Raw genomic sequence first — 15830 nt, 5'->3', positions numbered from 1 at the left:
GACATATGATGCCTATTTTCAGCTTTTATATCATCATAAATGATCTTTATAGTACTTTAATAGTTTTTTATACTGTTCCATTATTAGACCCCAAAGAATTCACAAGGGAGAGTAGCAGAGGAAGACAAGCCTCAGCTCCTTTGCTTAACAGTTTCCACCAGGCACCGAAAGTAGCAAGCAAAGAGGATACTCTTGTGCTGTGATTTGTATTATTTATGACTACTTGTTTTTAGAGGAGCAAATATATTGGGCAACCCTTGGTAGCAGAAGACTCAAACACTGATGATACAATTGCCAAATAATATGAAGGTTGAGTCTTGACATAACTGGTTTTGACAAATGAAAAATACTTGTCTGTGATAAGCCCTCCAAGGCAGTTTTGCTTCCTCAGTTACTAACTGGAAACAAAAGGAACGAGCTCAGAGTGAAAAGCTGGCCAATGACCTTTCTGGCTTGCTTTGTCCTATGAAGACACTATCTGTGCCTCAGGAACTACTTGCCACGTGGGATGCAATCTCATATTGCTCACAGAAATCAAATAACCCAACAAGGAGAGCAAAGGATGCTTGTGGCATTCAGATTGCTGATGTTGCTGTCTGCAGGGCCACAAAGGCAGTGTCCTTGCTGCCCCAGGGTGTTCCTGGTGTGTCAGGCCTTTGGATGACTTTCTGGATGTGCCAAACAGCACACAGCTGATTCAAGCAGAAGCATCTGGAGGCTGCAACTGTCAGGCATGAGAACAGCTGTAGCTGATCCCAAATGTGCCCAGAATTACAGAACAGCTGAGGTTTCAGTTCACCTCACTGTCTTCTTAGCAAGCCCATACTTACATCAGCTTGTCTGTGAGGATGTTACGGAAGATAGTGCTCAAAATCTAGCTGAAGTCAGGACAAAAGAAATCCACTGCTTCCCTCTTGTCCACCAAGCCACTCATCTCATTGTAGAGCGCTGTTGGGTTGACTAAGCACAATTTTACTTTCTTAAATCCATGCTGACTGCTCCCAACCACTTTTCAGTCTTTCATGTGTTTGCTAAAGGTTTCCAAGAGGATTATCTCCATCGATTTCACAGATTTTGAGGTGGACCTGGTCAGCCTGTAGTTCCACAGATCTTGTTCTTGAAACAGAAGGGACATTGCTTTCTTCCAGTCTTCAGGAAAATCTCCTAATCACCATGACCTTTCAAAGAACAAATGTGGCCTCACAGTGACACCTGCTCTCTCCCTCGGCACTTATGGTTGCGTCCCGTCACAACCCGTGGACTTAGGTGTGTTAGGTTTGTTTAAGTGCTCCCTAACCTGGTTCTCCTGCCTTGCTGGTGAGTCCTCCTTGCTCCAGGAGATGAAGTTTACCTTCTGAAAGAGAAAAATTCCATAATACCCGGGGACAGCAGCAGACTGTGGGAAACAGGGCACAATATTGCAGAAGAGCCAGGTCCAAACTGATCAGAGTGTTCAGATGTGCAATGTTAATATCCTGTTCACATTCTGCTTGGATTACTGATTGCATCTATGTTTACTGTGACAACAGCAGACTTCTTTCCAAGTAAAATGCATCACCTTCCCATACTCCTCTGCCTGCCTTGGGCTGCCATGCCAGTTGCTGCCCCACCACATAAAGCTTGTTCCTGCACAGACAGGTCATACATCTGCTAAGATCCACCACAGGGGCCTCTCTTGCAACAGAGTAAAATGCATTAGATGGTCCCATTCTAACTCCTTGACCATAATTATCTAAGAAGCCTCAAATGACTACGTGGAAGGGAAACAGAACAAAATTTCCAGGAGGACCAGAGACACAGATTAGTAAAGCTCCCAAAGGCCATGAGGAAAGAAAAGCTTCATACAATCACTCAGAGTGCATCCTCTAAGGCGTCCTCAGCTGGAATCTTTCCTGCCACCAGCAATTTGACACACTTGTTTTGTTTAAAAATATAGATGTGCATTTAGGACCATGTTATAAAAAACAGCTTATATAAATCAGTTTATAGCCTCAGTCTGTCAAAGGGCAGGGGCTTTGTACAAAGAGTTGAAAATTAAAAACCCTGTCTGTGCTCAGTCTGAGCTGCAATTATTTTCACATGCAAAGGTAGAGGCCCCAGGGAGAGGAAGGCCAGAAGAACCCAGGATGTGTGCCTGGGCTAGAGAGATGTGGGTCAATTCCCTGTTTTGCCTTTACGTCTTCTCATTGCTATGACTGATACAGAAGCATTTCTCTTTCTCACAATGATATTTGAAGGATAAATACACTTTAAAATGGAGATGTCCAGCTGCTGCCTTGAACTATTAAGACATCTTCTTCTGATTATATGTCTAGATTTCATCTTTAAATGCTGCACAAGCCAAAAAAACCCCTCCAAACACAAAAGCTTTGTTTCTGTAAGATACATGCTGGCTACTGTATCATTCTAAGCAACATTGCTGTGGTTCTCTGATGGCCTGAGAAGAGCACTTACATATAAAATTATTAGCTTCAGAGCAAGCACAGGAATTACTCATGAAGAATCACCCCTTAAATATTGAGGCCAGTGAGTTAATTCCTTGGGAAAAGAGCTACTGTAGACCATCCATGCTATGTGGGGATATTTGTATGAGCTTTGGCAGTAGCTACAGCCATCTGAAACAACAAGAAGCCAGAACAAAACATTATACCTATGTAATCATCCACATCATGACCTCCTTGCATCTCTGCTGCCATCCTAACATTTCACTGCAACTGTGTCTTGCAGAAGTCCATTTTCTGCAGCAGAGTCATAGAGTTACCTCTGGGAGGATCGTCACATAGCAAATGGTGTTTCATGAAGCTACCCCAAATAACCTCAGTGTTCAGTATATGTGCAAAGGATAATACACCTAGTGCCATCTTCCACCTCTGATCCCTAGCACCACTGAATTGGGCACAATACTTCAGAGCTGCTGAAAGGGGCTTAAAGCAGTGACATCCATTCATTTCTTTTCACATATCCCAATTACATTGCAAAAGGTAATTTTTGCAGAGATCGGAGCTGGGATTGGTATGTTCAGATTTCCAGCCAAACAGATATAAATTTGGCACTATATTGACCCACAATGCTGCTTGTACCAAATGTGGAAGGAGCTGCTGCAAATACACAAGCCGCTGCAAGACCATGGAAAAGCTGAATGACCCTGTAAGCTTGTAAATCCAGAAGGCCTTTCTGCATTTAACCTTAGAAAAATAATGAAATCTTAGTTTCCTCTTTTTTAAAAAAGGAATGGCCTGTCGTCCTTGAGCCTGAAATGTGTTCCTCTGGGAAACATACTGGGTATGATGACTGCTGTATGGACAGGGACTTGGGGTCCCCTAGACTGCGGGACAGTCCTGAGTGCACGGGATTATGAGTGCGGGAGCTGCAAGAAGGCACAGCCCTGCTATAGAAAGTAGCTACTGAGTGGAGCTGTGCTTGCACTTTGGAAACCTTTTGGTTCAGCCTTAAAGGCAAATCAACAAAATCTTCCTGCTTCTCAGGCAGGAATACAGGTTTAGCAGTAATTGTCTCTCAGGGAGGTTTGGTAGTAATAGCCCTTCAAGAAGCCTGTGACACTCAGTAACTGGACATTAACCGTCTTCAAATAGTTGAAGAAATGCTTGATCTGCAGGAAAGAAAATCAGGCATAAGGGGGAAAGATGTGAACAGTTGAGACTGGGACAGTGAAGCTATGGAAAATGTTACAGGATGGGTTATCAAAACCCCTTTGCTGGAGTTTTTTAGAAGCAGAGAAAGCAGGTGGTTGGCATAAAGGGAACTGATGGTACTTGGTGTGAAAATTATGTCTGAGGAGCCTCCAGCCACACATCTGTATGGTACCATTGCTAAAAGATGATGCTGGCAGCAGTGTGGTAGAGAGGTAAGGAACTGAGAGGAGAGATGAGCCAGGTGGCAGCAGGCAGGGTCTCTGCCAGTGGGACAGGTTTGGCAGTCACAGAGGAATCTCAGCTATGGGACACACAGCTTTGGGAGACCTGCCTGTCCCTCATCCTGCAGCTCACCTCCAAAGCACAAGTACACACAGTCTCTATTGATTTCCATTTTTCTGTCTTAGAGGTGGAGGTTGCAATTACCTTTGATCAAAAGTCCCTTCTCCAAGTTACTGATATGAAGAATCATCATAAAACACACATAGTTTGGTAACAGCATGGGAATAAGCCACAGGACTGAATAAAAGTTTAGTGAACTGACCTTCACATACAACAGTGGGCTGACATTTTGTGATCTACATTTAGATTTTTTCCACATAAAACAAATCACTACTCATCCCCCGTTTCACAAATTGCCATAAATGTTTTGAAACACACTATAATTATTTCTTGTCTCATAAACATCTCTGAACTCCACCCTTTGCAATAATTTCCCTAGTAACTAATATATTTCAGTCTTTTTAAGAGAAAGGGAATCTAAAAGTATGAAAATAAGTAAAAAAAAGAGAATGGTAAGACTGGACCTGTTAGGTGGACAAAAGACACACCACAATCTGAAGTACTGTGGTACTGTGAGGGTTTTATTGCCACTTATTTCCTCCCAGACTCATCTCATTCAAAGCTTTATTTTGCGTTGGACTGCTGGGTCACGGCTGAGGCATGGCTTGCTCTGCAGGCAAGGCAGTGAATGGTGTGGGTGGCCAGCTGGGCAGCCCACAGAGCTAAGACTCTCTACCTTCATGGTGGTGAAAGGAATGAGCCATGAAATGTGGCTCAAGACGTGACATCTCTCAGCTCTTCCTTGGAAAGGTGGCAGTGGCCAGTCGTGCAGGAAGGCCAGGTGTGAATTGTGGGAAAAGACAAAGGAATCCTTGCCAAAGGTCTCAGAGCTGGCAAGAAAACTCCTATTTGGCACCCTGCTTTTTTAAACGAATGTAGGTAACTGATAGTTCCTGCTGAAATATAGCTCATGGTAGTGGTCAGAAAAGAGTGATGTATGGAAAGGATGCTGAAGGATTTGTTACAGTTTGCAATGAAGTAAATTAAAAGCAGCTGGGAAAAGCAGCATGGCACCTTGAATATATACTTCAATGAAACTGGGTTCAGCCTTGAAGAGGACTTAGGGAATGTAGTGGGTGAAAATTTGGACATGAACTGGCAGTGTGCACTTGCAGCCCAGGAAGTACATTGAATCCTGGGCTGCATCAAAAATAGCTCGGCCAGCAGGTCGAGAGAGGTGATTTTGCCCCTGTAATCCACTCTTGTGACACTCCACCTGCAGTACTATGTCCAGCTCTGGGGTCCCCAGTGCAAGAAAAGCATGGACCTGGAGTGGATCCAGAGGAGGGCCATGAAGAAGATGAATGGGTTGGAGCACTTCTCCTGGGAAGGCAGGCTGAGAGAGTTGGGATTGTTCAGCCTGGAGAAGACCAGGTTTTGGGGACACCTTATTGCAGCCTTTCAATATATGAAGATGGCTTATAAGAAAGACAGGGAAAGGCCTGTAGTGATAGGACAAGGGGCAGTGGTTTTAAACTGAAAGAGGGCAGGTTTAAAGTGAACTTAAAGAGGGGGGCTTTTTCCGAGGGTGGTGAGACACTGGAACCAGATTGCCCACAGAAGCTGTGAATGCGCCGTCATTGGAAGCATTCAAGACAAGGTCGGATGGGGCTTTGAGCAACCTGATCTGATGAAGGATGTCCCTGCCCACAGCAGAGGGATTGGACTAGATGAATTTTGAAGGTCCTCTCCAACCCAGACTGTCATGAGATGATTCTATGCAATATATTCACCGGGCTGTTGCAGTGGAGGGACTCAGATCACTACCTGAAGAAGCTGTAAGTGTACAGAGGGTTGCACATGACAGTTGTGGTCCTTGAGATCATCCATCTGCAGCATCCACAGCCCCAGAGACTTGAACAAACTCAGTATAAAGGGAGATTGTAATGTTACCAAACCAGAATGGCTGCAAGGTAGTCTGTAAGAATTGTTGCTATTTTTTATTAGATGATGAAATAGTGTGGGGAAAACATAACAGTTTAAAAAAAGAACAAAGACAAGCCTTCAGGTACAAAAGCCCCTCCTGAGACCTGCAAGAGGAGCTAAAGGAATTGGTGTGGCAGCATTTTCACATCCACGGTGTGACTGGAGGGAGAATGAGGGTCATTGCCAGCGAAGGGGGAAGAGAGGACATTTAAACCCTGTCACCGTAATGGGTACAGGTTAAAAATCACATTGTCGTTGCAGCATTTGCAGTCGGTGCAGCACCTGCCCTGGTTCCTGCCTCCTTCGGCTGCCTTTAGGGGTACTGGGCGCTGGTGGTGAGGGGTTGCCTCACTCACCATGGGCCACGGGCCCTCCTGAGGGACAGGGCACACAGACAGCGGGAGGCAGCTGCTGCTGTGGCCCAGCTGGAATTTCTCCTCACAGGAGTCATCCCCCAAGGGGCCGGCGTTAGGCCCAAAGGCATCATGGCCACCCCCTGCCATGGGCAGGAAGTGCTGGGTGCCGGGGTGGGTGCAGCGCTGGGGGGAAGGGGTTGTGTGGGGCACAGGAATGGCAGGGCCGCTGCAGGTACTCCTAGTGCTGGGGATCCTCCCGAATGCCGACGTCCCGCTCCAAGTCCGCACCTCTTCAGAGTCCCCATCCTCCCTGGCTGCCCTCGCGTATGGCGGCTGCTCAGAGCAGCTGCCCAGCGCTGGCTCCCAGGAACTTTTGTTTAAACGGCCCCCAGAATTAGTAGGCAGCGTGTAAGCATCTGGCTTGGAAAGAAGCAAAGGCAAGGCCTCCCTTGTAGGCATGGGACCTGTCAGAGACTTGGGAAAGCAAGGTGTGGTTTAGTAAAACATGGTGTAGTTTAGCAGCATGAAACAAAACCCGTCCTGTAAGAGACCCTCATGAACATATTCAATGAATACAGGTAAGGAAGCAGACACCATAGCAGAGTCTCCTTGTAGGGCACAGCCAGCAGGCTTTAGGGGCAAACCAAACAGGGCTTCCAGATCACTGGTCTGGGTTTGTTTCACCACTGTTTGCCTGAAGCCTGTTTTTACACTGAAGTATCCTTAGACTTTGCACTCACAGCCCTCAGGATCTGCTGCCAGCGTATATTAAAGAAGCAACTGAAATGAAACTAATACATCTCACACCCTAGGATTTTTTTTCCCACGAAGCTTGGAAAAGTGAAGCATGATTTTCTTAAACTAGTCGTTTTGAAGTTATTGTTTCACTACAATAGTATTACACTTCAGGTTTTCAAAACTCTATTTCTAACTGACACATTTTCCTATCTTTGCATTTTTTTACTTTACAAACAGAAATTTCATTCAGGGGGGAGCAACACACAAGAATTATTCTTCTGGGTCTTTTGTTATGGATATTTCACAACTTCTTTAATTGCCCTAATTATTGGACTGTGATTTTGTAAACCTTAATTCTTTTCAAAATGCTCATTCTGTGCTATCATTTTTGATGACTACTTGCAGGCCTCTCTTCTTTGTAATTCTGCTTTTGTATCCATTTAATTATAGTGATTTTGCTGATGTTCAGAGTAGCAAAGCTGCTTTCAGCTGTTCTCCATTCACCATGAGAAGAAATTCCAACAACCTGATAGGACCCAGCCCACCTTTAGCCAAAGACCTGCTGACACCATAGAGAAAACATCCTATGTATCACTATTTTGGGCTCACACATTTTTCTAGAGTTCTCCTCCCTGGTTGCTTGTAATCACCTTCAAATTGAATCTTTGCATGTTAAAACTGAATCTCTTCAGAAGATTTTCACAGATTCAGTGGCACACGTTCTCCATGTCAGATCAAATCCCTGAGTTAGTTGTACTGCATTTGGTCTCAGCAGAATATGACTATGATGGGTTATTCCCAAGAAAAATGCATTGGAGAGCCATGAACTGGAAAGGCAGCTGAGTGTAAATGGTGTCACTCTGAATGCACAGAGCCAGACCAGCTGAGGCTCTACAATTAGATATTTATGACTTCTTTTGGTTCGTTCCTATTCCTATACAATTAAAAGTGAAAATACCTGGAAAACATAGGAAGGGAAAGACAAAGACATACCTAGAGAGAACTTGACATCAGTAAGACCAGTAGCCTCAGGTACAAAAGAAAAAAACCCACATGGCTCAGCAACATTTCCTAGGTGAGGACTTTTATAGCATTCATGAGGACAGAATTAAACTCGTGATATGAAAATCATTGGTTCTATATTTGTTTCATATTTACACAGTGGCTCAGCTGCCTTTTCTTATCCTCCTGTTCCCAGGTGCTTGTGTCAAGAGACCACCACCAATCCATCCTGAAGCTCTGTCCCATCCCAAGTCAGTGTGTCTCCATGAGAGACACTGATGAGCTCTGTTTTTTAGGGTCTGCCCCAGTACTTCCAGTGGAAATTCCTGCAGCTCCTATATTTATATTCCATTTAAATGGGTTTAACTTCCTCTGTTCACTCTTTTAATCTACTTCTTGGCCTCTTGGATCCCCCTGCTTCCCTGTTTCATCAGTGTAAGAAATCTGTCCCCCTCCAGCCCAACTATCTCTTTTGTCTGTAGCTGAAGGGGCCCCAATTACTGTCCTGAACACTAGGCTGGGGTGGGTGCACCACGTCCGTCTAACACGTTAGTGGACAAACTGCATGTGAAGGCCAGTGATCTACAGTGGCATGTAACAGCCTTTGCAAGGAAGGTCACTGGAGACAGCCTCATCAGACATGCAGCAGTCCACGGGATCTCTGTAGATGCTTTCACAACCAACAGAGAGGATGTTTTAGCATCAGTGCTTCTGTAGGTCCTTAAAGCACTCTTCTGCCTTCAAAGCCCTCCTGGAGACCTGAGAAACAACTGGGGCACACCAGGCAGAAGTCACACACTTTCCTCTTATCAACCCTGGCAAGAAACAGGGGAGATGCATAGGTGGAGGGTGCCTTCACCTTTCTGCAGTACCTCCTCCATGTCAGTGGATGACCTCAGGACTCAGGTCAATGTGGAGAAAACCTGGCCTCCCACTGTCTCTGCAAGGGTGAGGCAGTGCCTCCTGCACCTGAGGGTGCCCTCACAGCCCTTCAGGGTCTGCAGGAGCTGAATCCTGCTCAGGGGTAGCTGTTCTGCAGGAGAACATCTCTCTCCTAATGGGTATCAAGTCTGTGAATAAAATGATATATAAATAAATGACAAAATGAAGTAACTGGGTTTTCTCCAACGAAGGCTGGGTGACTGGAAGACAGAAGAGCAAAGATGTGTGGATCTACTCTGCTAGTGGCAAGTTTGTTTTGTCAAGATATCATACACAATAAATAACAGGCCTATCATAGAGGCAATGTTATGTATTGCATTTGATAGTAAAATAGTATACACATAAACACAAATCTTCCTCTTCAGTTCAGTCACTGCCAAAAATATTTCCCAATTTTCAAGTGTTCATTCGTTACAACTTTCTTATGTGGTGGTGCAATCAATACTGTAAGTGAAATCCAATTAAAACCTTTTAATGTCAATACTGATTAGACTAAGTATCTAATTATTCCTAAGTTTCTTTGTAAGTCATTTAGTTCCTGGAACAGCACTAACAAAGAACTTGTAGGAAGCTTTTCTAAAGGTATCTCTTGCATTTAACAAAAGAGAAAGAGCTGGGGGTCTAAAACTATGTCCATGCTGCTAAATAAAATGAGACCATCATTGGTGATAGGGATGAAAAGACATGGCCTGACAATATCCAAACCACACCCTGGCCTCGGACAGCCTCTGGACCTGAAATTAAAAGATGCAAAGGTTCTATTGCAGCCCATCAAGGGCTATTTTTCATAGTATTAGCTTTAGATTCTTATTGCCTGTGACTTGCAGCATGACAGCATAAGGGTATGGGTAAGTTCAAAGCCAGCTCTGTATAGGGAAGGGATCTCATCCTGATGCAACCTTGCCCAAAATCACATTCACGAATGGTCCCTGGGCACATACTGACCTCCTGACCCATGCCAGGGCATTCTATCTGTGAGCACGAGCTGGCACTAGCCAAAACCAAGGCAGGGACCACATGAACAGTGAAGTGACTGAGCCTGCCCTCCAGCCTTGCTTTGTTTACCAGTATAGATGTAATCATCTGCTGCCACTAGGCCCAAAGATGTTCCAGATGGGAGATGCTGCCACTGGATGACAGTACTGAGCAGAGCAGGATGCTGAGGACAGTCCCATTCCTTCTTGGCCTGATCACAGGGTGGCAGAATATGGAGATTTAAAGCTTGCTCCCTAACCACACCCAAGGCCCAGATATCTTCCACCATGCCTTGAACCATGCCTAGAACCATGGATCACTGACCTCATAATTTCATTGATTGACAGTAAGAGTTACCTCAATCTCACGGCTTCTTTTCAATCTTGAAGAAGATGGAGAAAAAGCTGTCTGTGATTTTTGGACTGACCTTCTTGCTTCTGCTTCTAATTTTGTTTCTGGACGTGGATGGTCATGAGCTCCTTTGGACTTCAGAATGCAATTATGAAATGTTAAAGTTAGAAACAATCCTGTTACTAACCTTAAGGGAGCAGAATTTGTACCATGGGCCAAAATCTCACATGTGGCCTGATTTAATGCTTTGTATATAGTAAGACTTATTTGATGTGAGCTCAAGTAACAAACACATCCAGATGAAGTGTGATGTGGTAGAAATTCTCTGAAATCATAAAACCATTGCACTACACTTATGTGCAGAGGAGACTCCCTGCACCAGAGCCCCAGATGAAGCCACAAGGCCTTCTGCAGCTTGGTTACAGTGTCTCTAGAGTCATTTCCATTTTTCTCACACTTTAGACATGCTTATCCGAATATTAATTTCTATTATCTCCCACAAAGAATCAATTTTATTTAACCTGTGAAAGGCTGAAAACCAGGAGACAGTTCAGTGGTTACAGAACTAAACTAAAACTGCAGCTTGAAGAAGCGATGCCCATTATTTAAACCCTCACATACACTGTTTTCCAAATGTAAGTTGCATATAATGCACAGATGGCATTTTGCATAGATAGTCCTTCGGGTACAAACATTTCCTGCTCTGATAGCCTCATGCTTATGCATAGTGCCTTGGACAAGAGCTTGAGGTAACATGGCATTTCTGACACTTTTGAGTATTCGTTGGTCCTACGTACCTGAGGCAAAGTGCTTCAATATCAATAGGCTTTCATGGGACCCTAAATGAAAACTATAATATGCTGTAAAGTCATGGCATCATAGCTTAATTTAGGTTGGAAGAGACCTCTGGAGGTCTAGCTTGACCTACTGCTTAGGCAGGACTAACTTTAGAATCAGATCAAGTTGCTTAGCACCCTGCCCACATCATGAACATTTTTCTCCTTACAGTCATTTGGCCATGTCACATTCAATGAAACTCGTTCGCCGGAACAAAAAAACATCCTTAATCAATTTAAAAACACAGCCTTTAAAAGGATCTTGGATAATGTAAGGGAATTTTATACCAACCTGAAAAAAGATGAACTGGCCTTCATGTCTCCAGAAGTTGGTAACGGGGTAGCCACCGTGGCCTCGGCAGGAAAGGAGCCGCAGAGGTCCGTTGCAGTTTGGACAGCACTTCCCTGGAGCAAAGACGTTGGAAAATATTTTCTATACAACACTGAGTGGGTTAATCCCACGTGATACAATGTTTTGTTGCTGGTGGATTGCCACTTCTGATTTGGGGCTCAGAAACTGCACTGAGAAAAACTGTAAAACCCTTTCAAATATAAGCCAAAATCAATATAAGCAAACTAATCATTACCTTTATTCTGTTCCATTATTACATATAACTGGCAAAAAAATATTCTAGTATAGCTTTATTATAATTTTATCATTTGTTATCATGGTCATTTTTAGTTGTTTTTAACTTGACAGTGTCTGGAATGTTGTATGTGTTCTTGCCTGATTTTTCTAGAGGATATCTCTCTGACCTCAGTGAATGCTTTGAGTAATACCTTTCTTTAGCCAAAATGTTAATCAGATCCAGAAGTCAGTAAATGCTGGCTCTACTGAGCAATCAACAAACGTTTGGAATGGTCTCGTTAAAAATGTGTGTGCAGTTCATGTTGTCTATTTGCCTTGTCTTGCCTTGGTGATGTGACTGTAAGGCCAGTTTTCCAGGCATCATAGTTTATGAGCAACTTCTTTCCTGCAAGACTTGCCTCCTGGGCCCATGCAATAATGAAGCCAACACCCCGTTCAGCAGGAGCAGGACAGCAGGAAGCTGCCTGCACTGCACAGCCTGCTTTCTCACTCATGGGCCTGAGAAGGCTGGGAATCATAGAATCATAGAATGGTAGGGGTTGGAAGGGACCTTTAGAGACCATCTAGTCCAACCCCCCTGCAGAAGCAGGGTCACCTAGATCAGGTCGCATAGGAACGTGTCCAGGTGGGTCTTGAAGACCTCCAAGGAAGGAGACTTCACAACCCCTCTGGGCAGCCTGTGCCAGGGCTCCCTCACCTGAACTGTGAAATAGTTTTTTCTTATGTTTAAGTGGAACTTTTTGTATTTCAGCTTCATCCCATTACCCCTTGTCCTGTTGCTAGATACTATAGAAATAGGGATGTCCCAACCTCCTGACACCCACCCTTTAGATATTTGTAAATGTTAATAAGATCACCCCTCAATCTCCTCTTCTCCAGACTAAACAGCCCCAGTTCCCGCAGCCTTTCCTCCTATGAAAGATGTTCCATTTCCCTGATCATCTTGGTGGCCCTGTGCTGGACTCTCTCCAGAAGTTCTCTGTCCCTCTTGAGCTGAGGAGCCCAGAACCGGACACAGGACTCCAGATGAGGCCTCACCAGGGCAGAGTAGAGAGGGAGAAGAACCTCCCTTGACATGCTGGCCACACTCTTCTTGATGCATCCCTGGATGCCATTGGCCTTCTTGGCCACGAGGGCTCTAGCCATCAGAAAGAGAAAATAGAAAAGAGAAAATAAAAAAATCCCAACCAATCAACCAACCAAATTCTCCCTCAACAGTAAAATACGAAAAATGAATTGTTCCAAAATCAGGAGTTGCGTTGCATGCAGTGGGAAGGTCAGATAACCCAAAGATCATCCTCAGACTTCTTTTGTGTTGCATTCACGTGTGAGTTGCCGTATAACAAACAGCTATGCTCATACTCACGCTGCTGTTTTTGCCGAGCTTTATCACATATGGCTGGTCTTAGGTAGATCTTCCTCCCATCCAAAGTGGAGCAGTCATTGCTGCAGACCACCACTCCGAGGCAGGACTTCTTTAAGATGCGAGAATTGTGGTTGTTGGTGTTTCTCATTGCCCAGCTGCTGTGGTGCCTCTGAGCATTTTTATCCTCCGAGCTGTATATATGTTTTACATAGGAATCTGGCCATTCTTGAAACCAGTCTATCTGTCTTATGTCCTGTGGAAAGATCAAAACAATCCACATTTTAGGCTTGGGAATAAAAGAGTTTGTGAGATGCCCAGCTGACACATGCTGCTGCTGAGTGTGACTCCAGCACCCTGGCAGGTGATGCTGGTTGGCAGGAGGGAGCAGTGGGGAGAAGGCAGAAAAAACACAGCTCCCTGTGGCTCCCCACCAGCCCCAAAGCATCAGGAAAGCCTGGCCAGGAGATTGCCCTCACTCACCCACAATTTGAGCTTATTGCAGGACCACTCCCAGGAGAGAAAGGAGGCACATGATATAAAATAAGAGATACTTTCCATGCAGACAGCAGTCACTGTCTGACCTGCTTCTGTTAGCTTTCACAGAATGGTCAGGGTTGGAAAGGACCTTTAAAGATCATCTAGCCCAACCCCCTGCCAAAGCAGGTCCACCTAGATCAGGTCAAATAGGAACACATCCAGGCAGGTTTTGAAGATCTCCAGAGGAGGACACTCCACAGTCTCCCTTGGGCAGCCTGTGCCAAGGCTCCCTCACCTGAACAGTAAAGAAGTTTTTCCCTATGTTTAAGTGGAACTTTTTATTTTCCAGTTTATGTTTACTACCCCTTGTCCTGCCACTTGAGACAACAGAAAAAAGTGCCGCCCCATCCTCTTGACAAACACCTTTTAAATACTTGTTAGTGTTAATGAGGTACCCCCTCAGTCCTCTCCAAGCTGAACAATCCCAACAGCTTTCATGAAGAGCGCTCATGGCAGAGATCCTGCTTTGCCTTTCAAGCTATACACAGCAGCATTACACAGAATCATTTGGCTTGATTTGTCTCAAGTTGCTGGAAAAGGGGCAAATACAGAATCAGATTGAGACTATGCCCACACTTGCAGATCTCTAGTTCTGGATTTTGGTTGGTTTTGGCCTAACTGCCATGAAAGACTTCCATTGGGATTTTTCTGAAGTCCAAAACAAAGAAATCTGACATCCTGGTCAGGTTTTATTTTCACTGCTATGGACTAAGCAAAAGAACCCCCACCACAACCAAACAACCCAAAGACAACACTATAAGGAACAATAAAAACAGAACTCAAAAAACCCAAATGGACCAAGACACACATCACCTCAGTGGGAACAGTAACAGCACACACAGTAAAATGCAGTGAGCTGTAAAGCACCTAACATACCTGCTGACAGTTTTGAGGGAAAAGGCCTTGTAGGAGTGGAAAAACATAGTGGGAATTTCCTTGAAATTGCTGATATCAGAAACTGAGAGCCATTACAGCAGAAAGAACATCAGCTGAGAACAGAGTAACCCCTGTCCTCTCCCAGGAGCCATTGCATAGTGTAGGGGAGGGTGTGGAGGAAGCCTCCAGGCTGATATGCAGGTGAAGGTGACCTTGGGGTGTAGGACAGGGAAGGAGGCAGCCTGGAACATGGAGGCTTTGGGTGAACAGCACTGGCACAGTAGGGAAGAGATTGGGATCAAGTGAGAAGACTGAGCTGGAAGGTGTAAGGCAGAGCTGAACCCTTAAGGACCACAGCAGGAGGAATCAGGCACAACTATGCTGAGGTGAGAGACAGGGAGATAAACAAGGGAGAGCATGGTTGAACTTTTTAGATGAGAGGACTAGAAAAGGACTGAGGGAGGGAAAGATCAGTATTCTGCCTCTCAGCAAATCTCTGAAGCAAACACAAAGTAAACTTTTCCTAGGTGCTCATGAAAGGAATGTTATCTCCCCATGGAAAGCCAGTCTGCTTGCCTGGAGCTTGACCTGCAGTGAAGCTGAGCAACCAGTGCTGCAAGGCAAACATGGATCCTGTGCTTACTTCTCATAAAGCACTACCCAGGGCAAAAAGCAAGTCCTGGGCATCTCTGATTCATCACCCACAGCAGGAGACAGTTTTTTCTCCCTGCTTTCTCTGCACCTCATCCTGCAGTGGACTAGAAAGGAAATAACGTCTGCAGCGTTGACAATTTCACATATGGGCTACTCTTTCAATCATACATTTCAGGAAATCTGCACAGAAACGTCAAGATTAGCTCATTATTTTCTAGCTTTTCAGTAAAACACTGTCCCATGCCTCGAGGTGACAAAGAGAGTAAAGGCAATGAGGCATAGATGACTGAGAAAGCATTTAACATCAACAGTGGAGACAACTGGTCAGAACTGGATGCATTTGTAAGACACAGACACATACCTGGGGAAGTTTGATGTCATTGATATCCCAACTTGTCATTTCTCCATGTCGGGAAGCAGAGCCCTGCTGCTCCATAACAACATCATCTGCACCTTTCAGCATTTTCAACTTCCTTCCCAAAGCTAGCGAGAAAGTTTCTCCTGGCTGCTTTTGAAGTTGACTGTCTGTCAGCACTCTCAAGCAGTTTACAACCAGGAAGCTGTTTCCTGAAGCTAAATGATAGAGAGGCTGCTCATTAAAGATAAAAATCAGTGTTCTTCTGCCAGAAAAACTTGTTCCATTAAAAGTTTTGCAAGCCAGCTATGCAGTGGAAAATATAGCTTAGA

The 15830-nt window shown here is 44.7% G+C and overlaps 1 protein-coding gene across 1 annotated transcript; it reads right to left on the bottom strand.

The window, feature by feature from the left end:
* Window positions 1-6139: 6139 nt before the first annotated feature.
* On the bottom strand, window positions 6140-15606 carry GCM1 (glial cells missing transcription factor 1). The gene is made up of 6 exons (XM_061989205.1): window positions 15505-15606; window positions 13077-13329; window positions 11414-11526; window positions 10292-10420; window positions 6488-6751; window positions 6140-6436 (listed from the first exon to the last, which is right to left on the bottom strand). Exons 1-6 carry the CDS (start codon window positions 15604-15606, stop codon window positions 6140-6142), a joined length of 1158 nt encoding a protein of 385 aa, XP_061845189.1.
* Between the last annotated feature and the right edge of the window lie 224 nt (window positions 15607-15830).

Source organism: Colius striatus, chromosome 2 (genome assembly GCF_028858725.1).
Source record: "Colius striatus isolate bColStr4 chromosome 2, bColStr4.1.hap1, whole genome shotgun sequence".
Lineage (NCBI taxonomy): Eukaryota > Metazoa > Chordata > Aves > Coliiformes > Coliidae > Colius > Colius striatus.
This window is presented reverse-complemented; position numbering and strand designations above follow the sequence as displayed.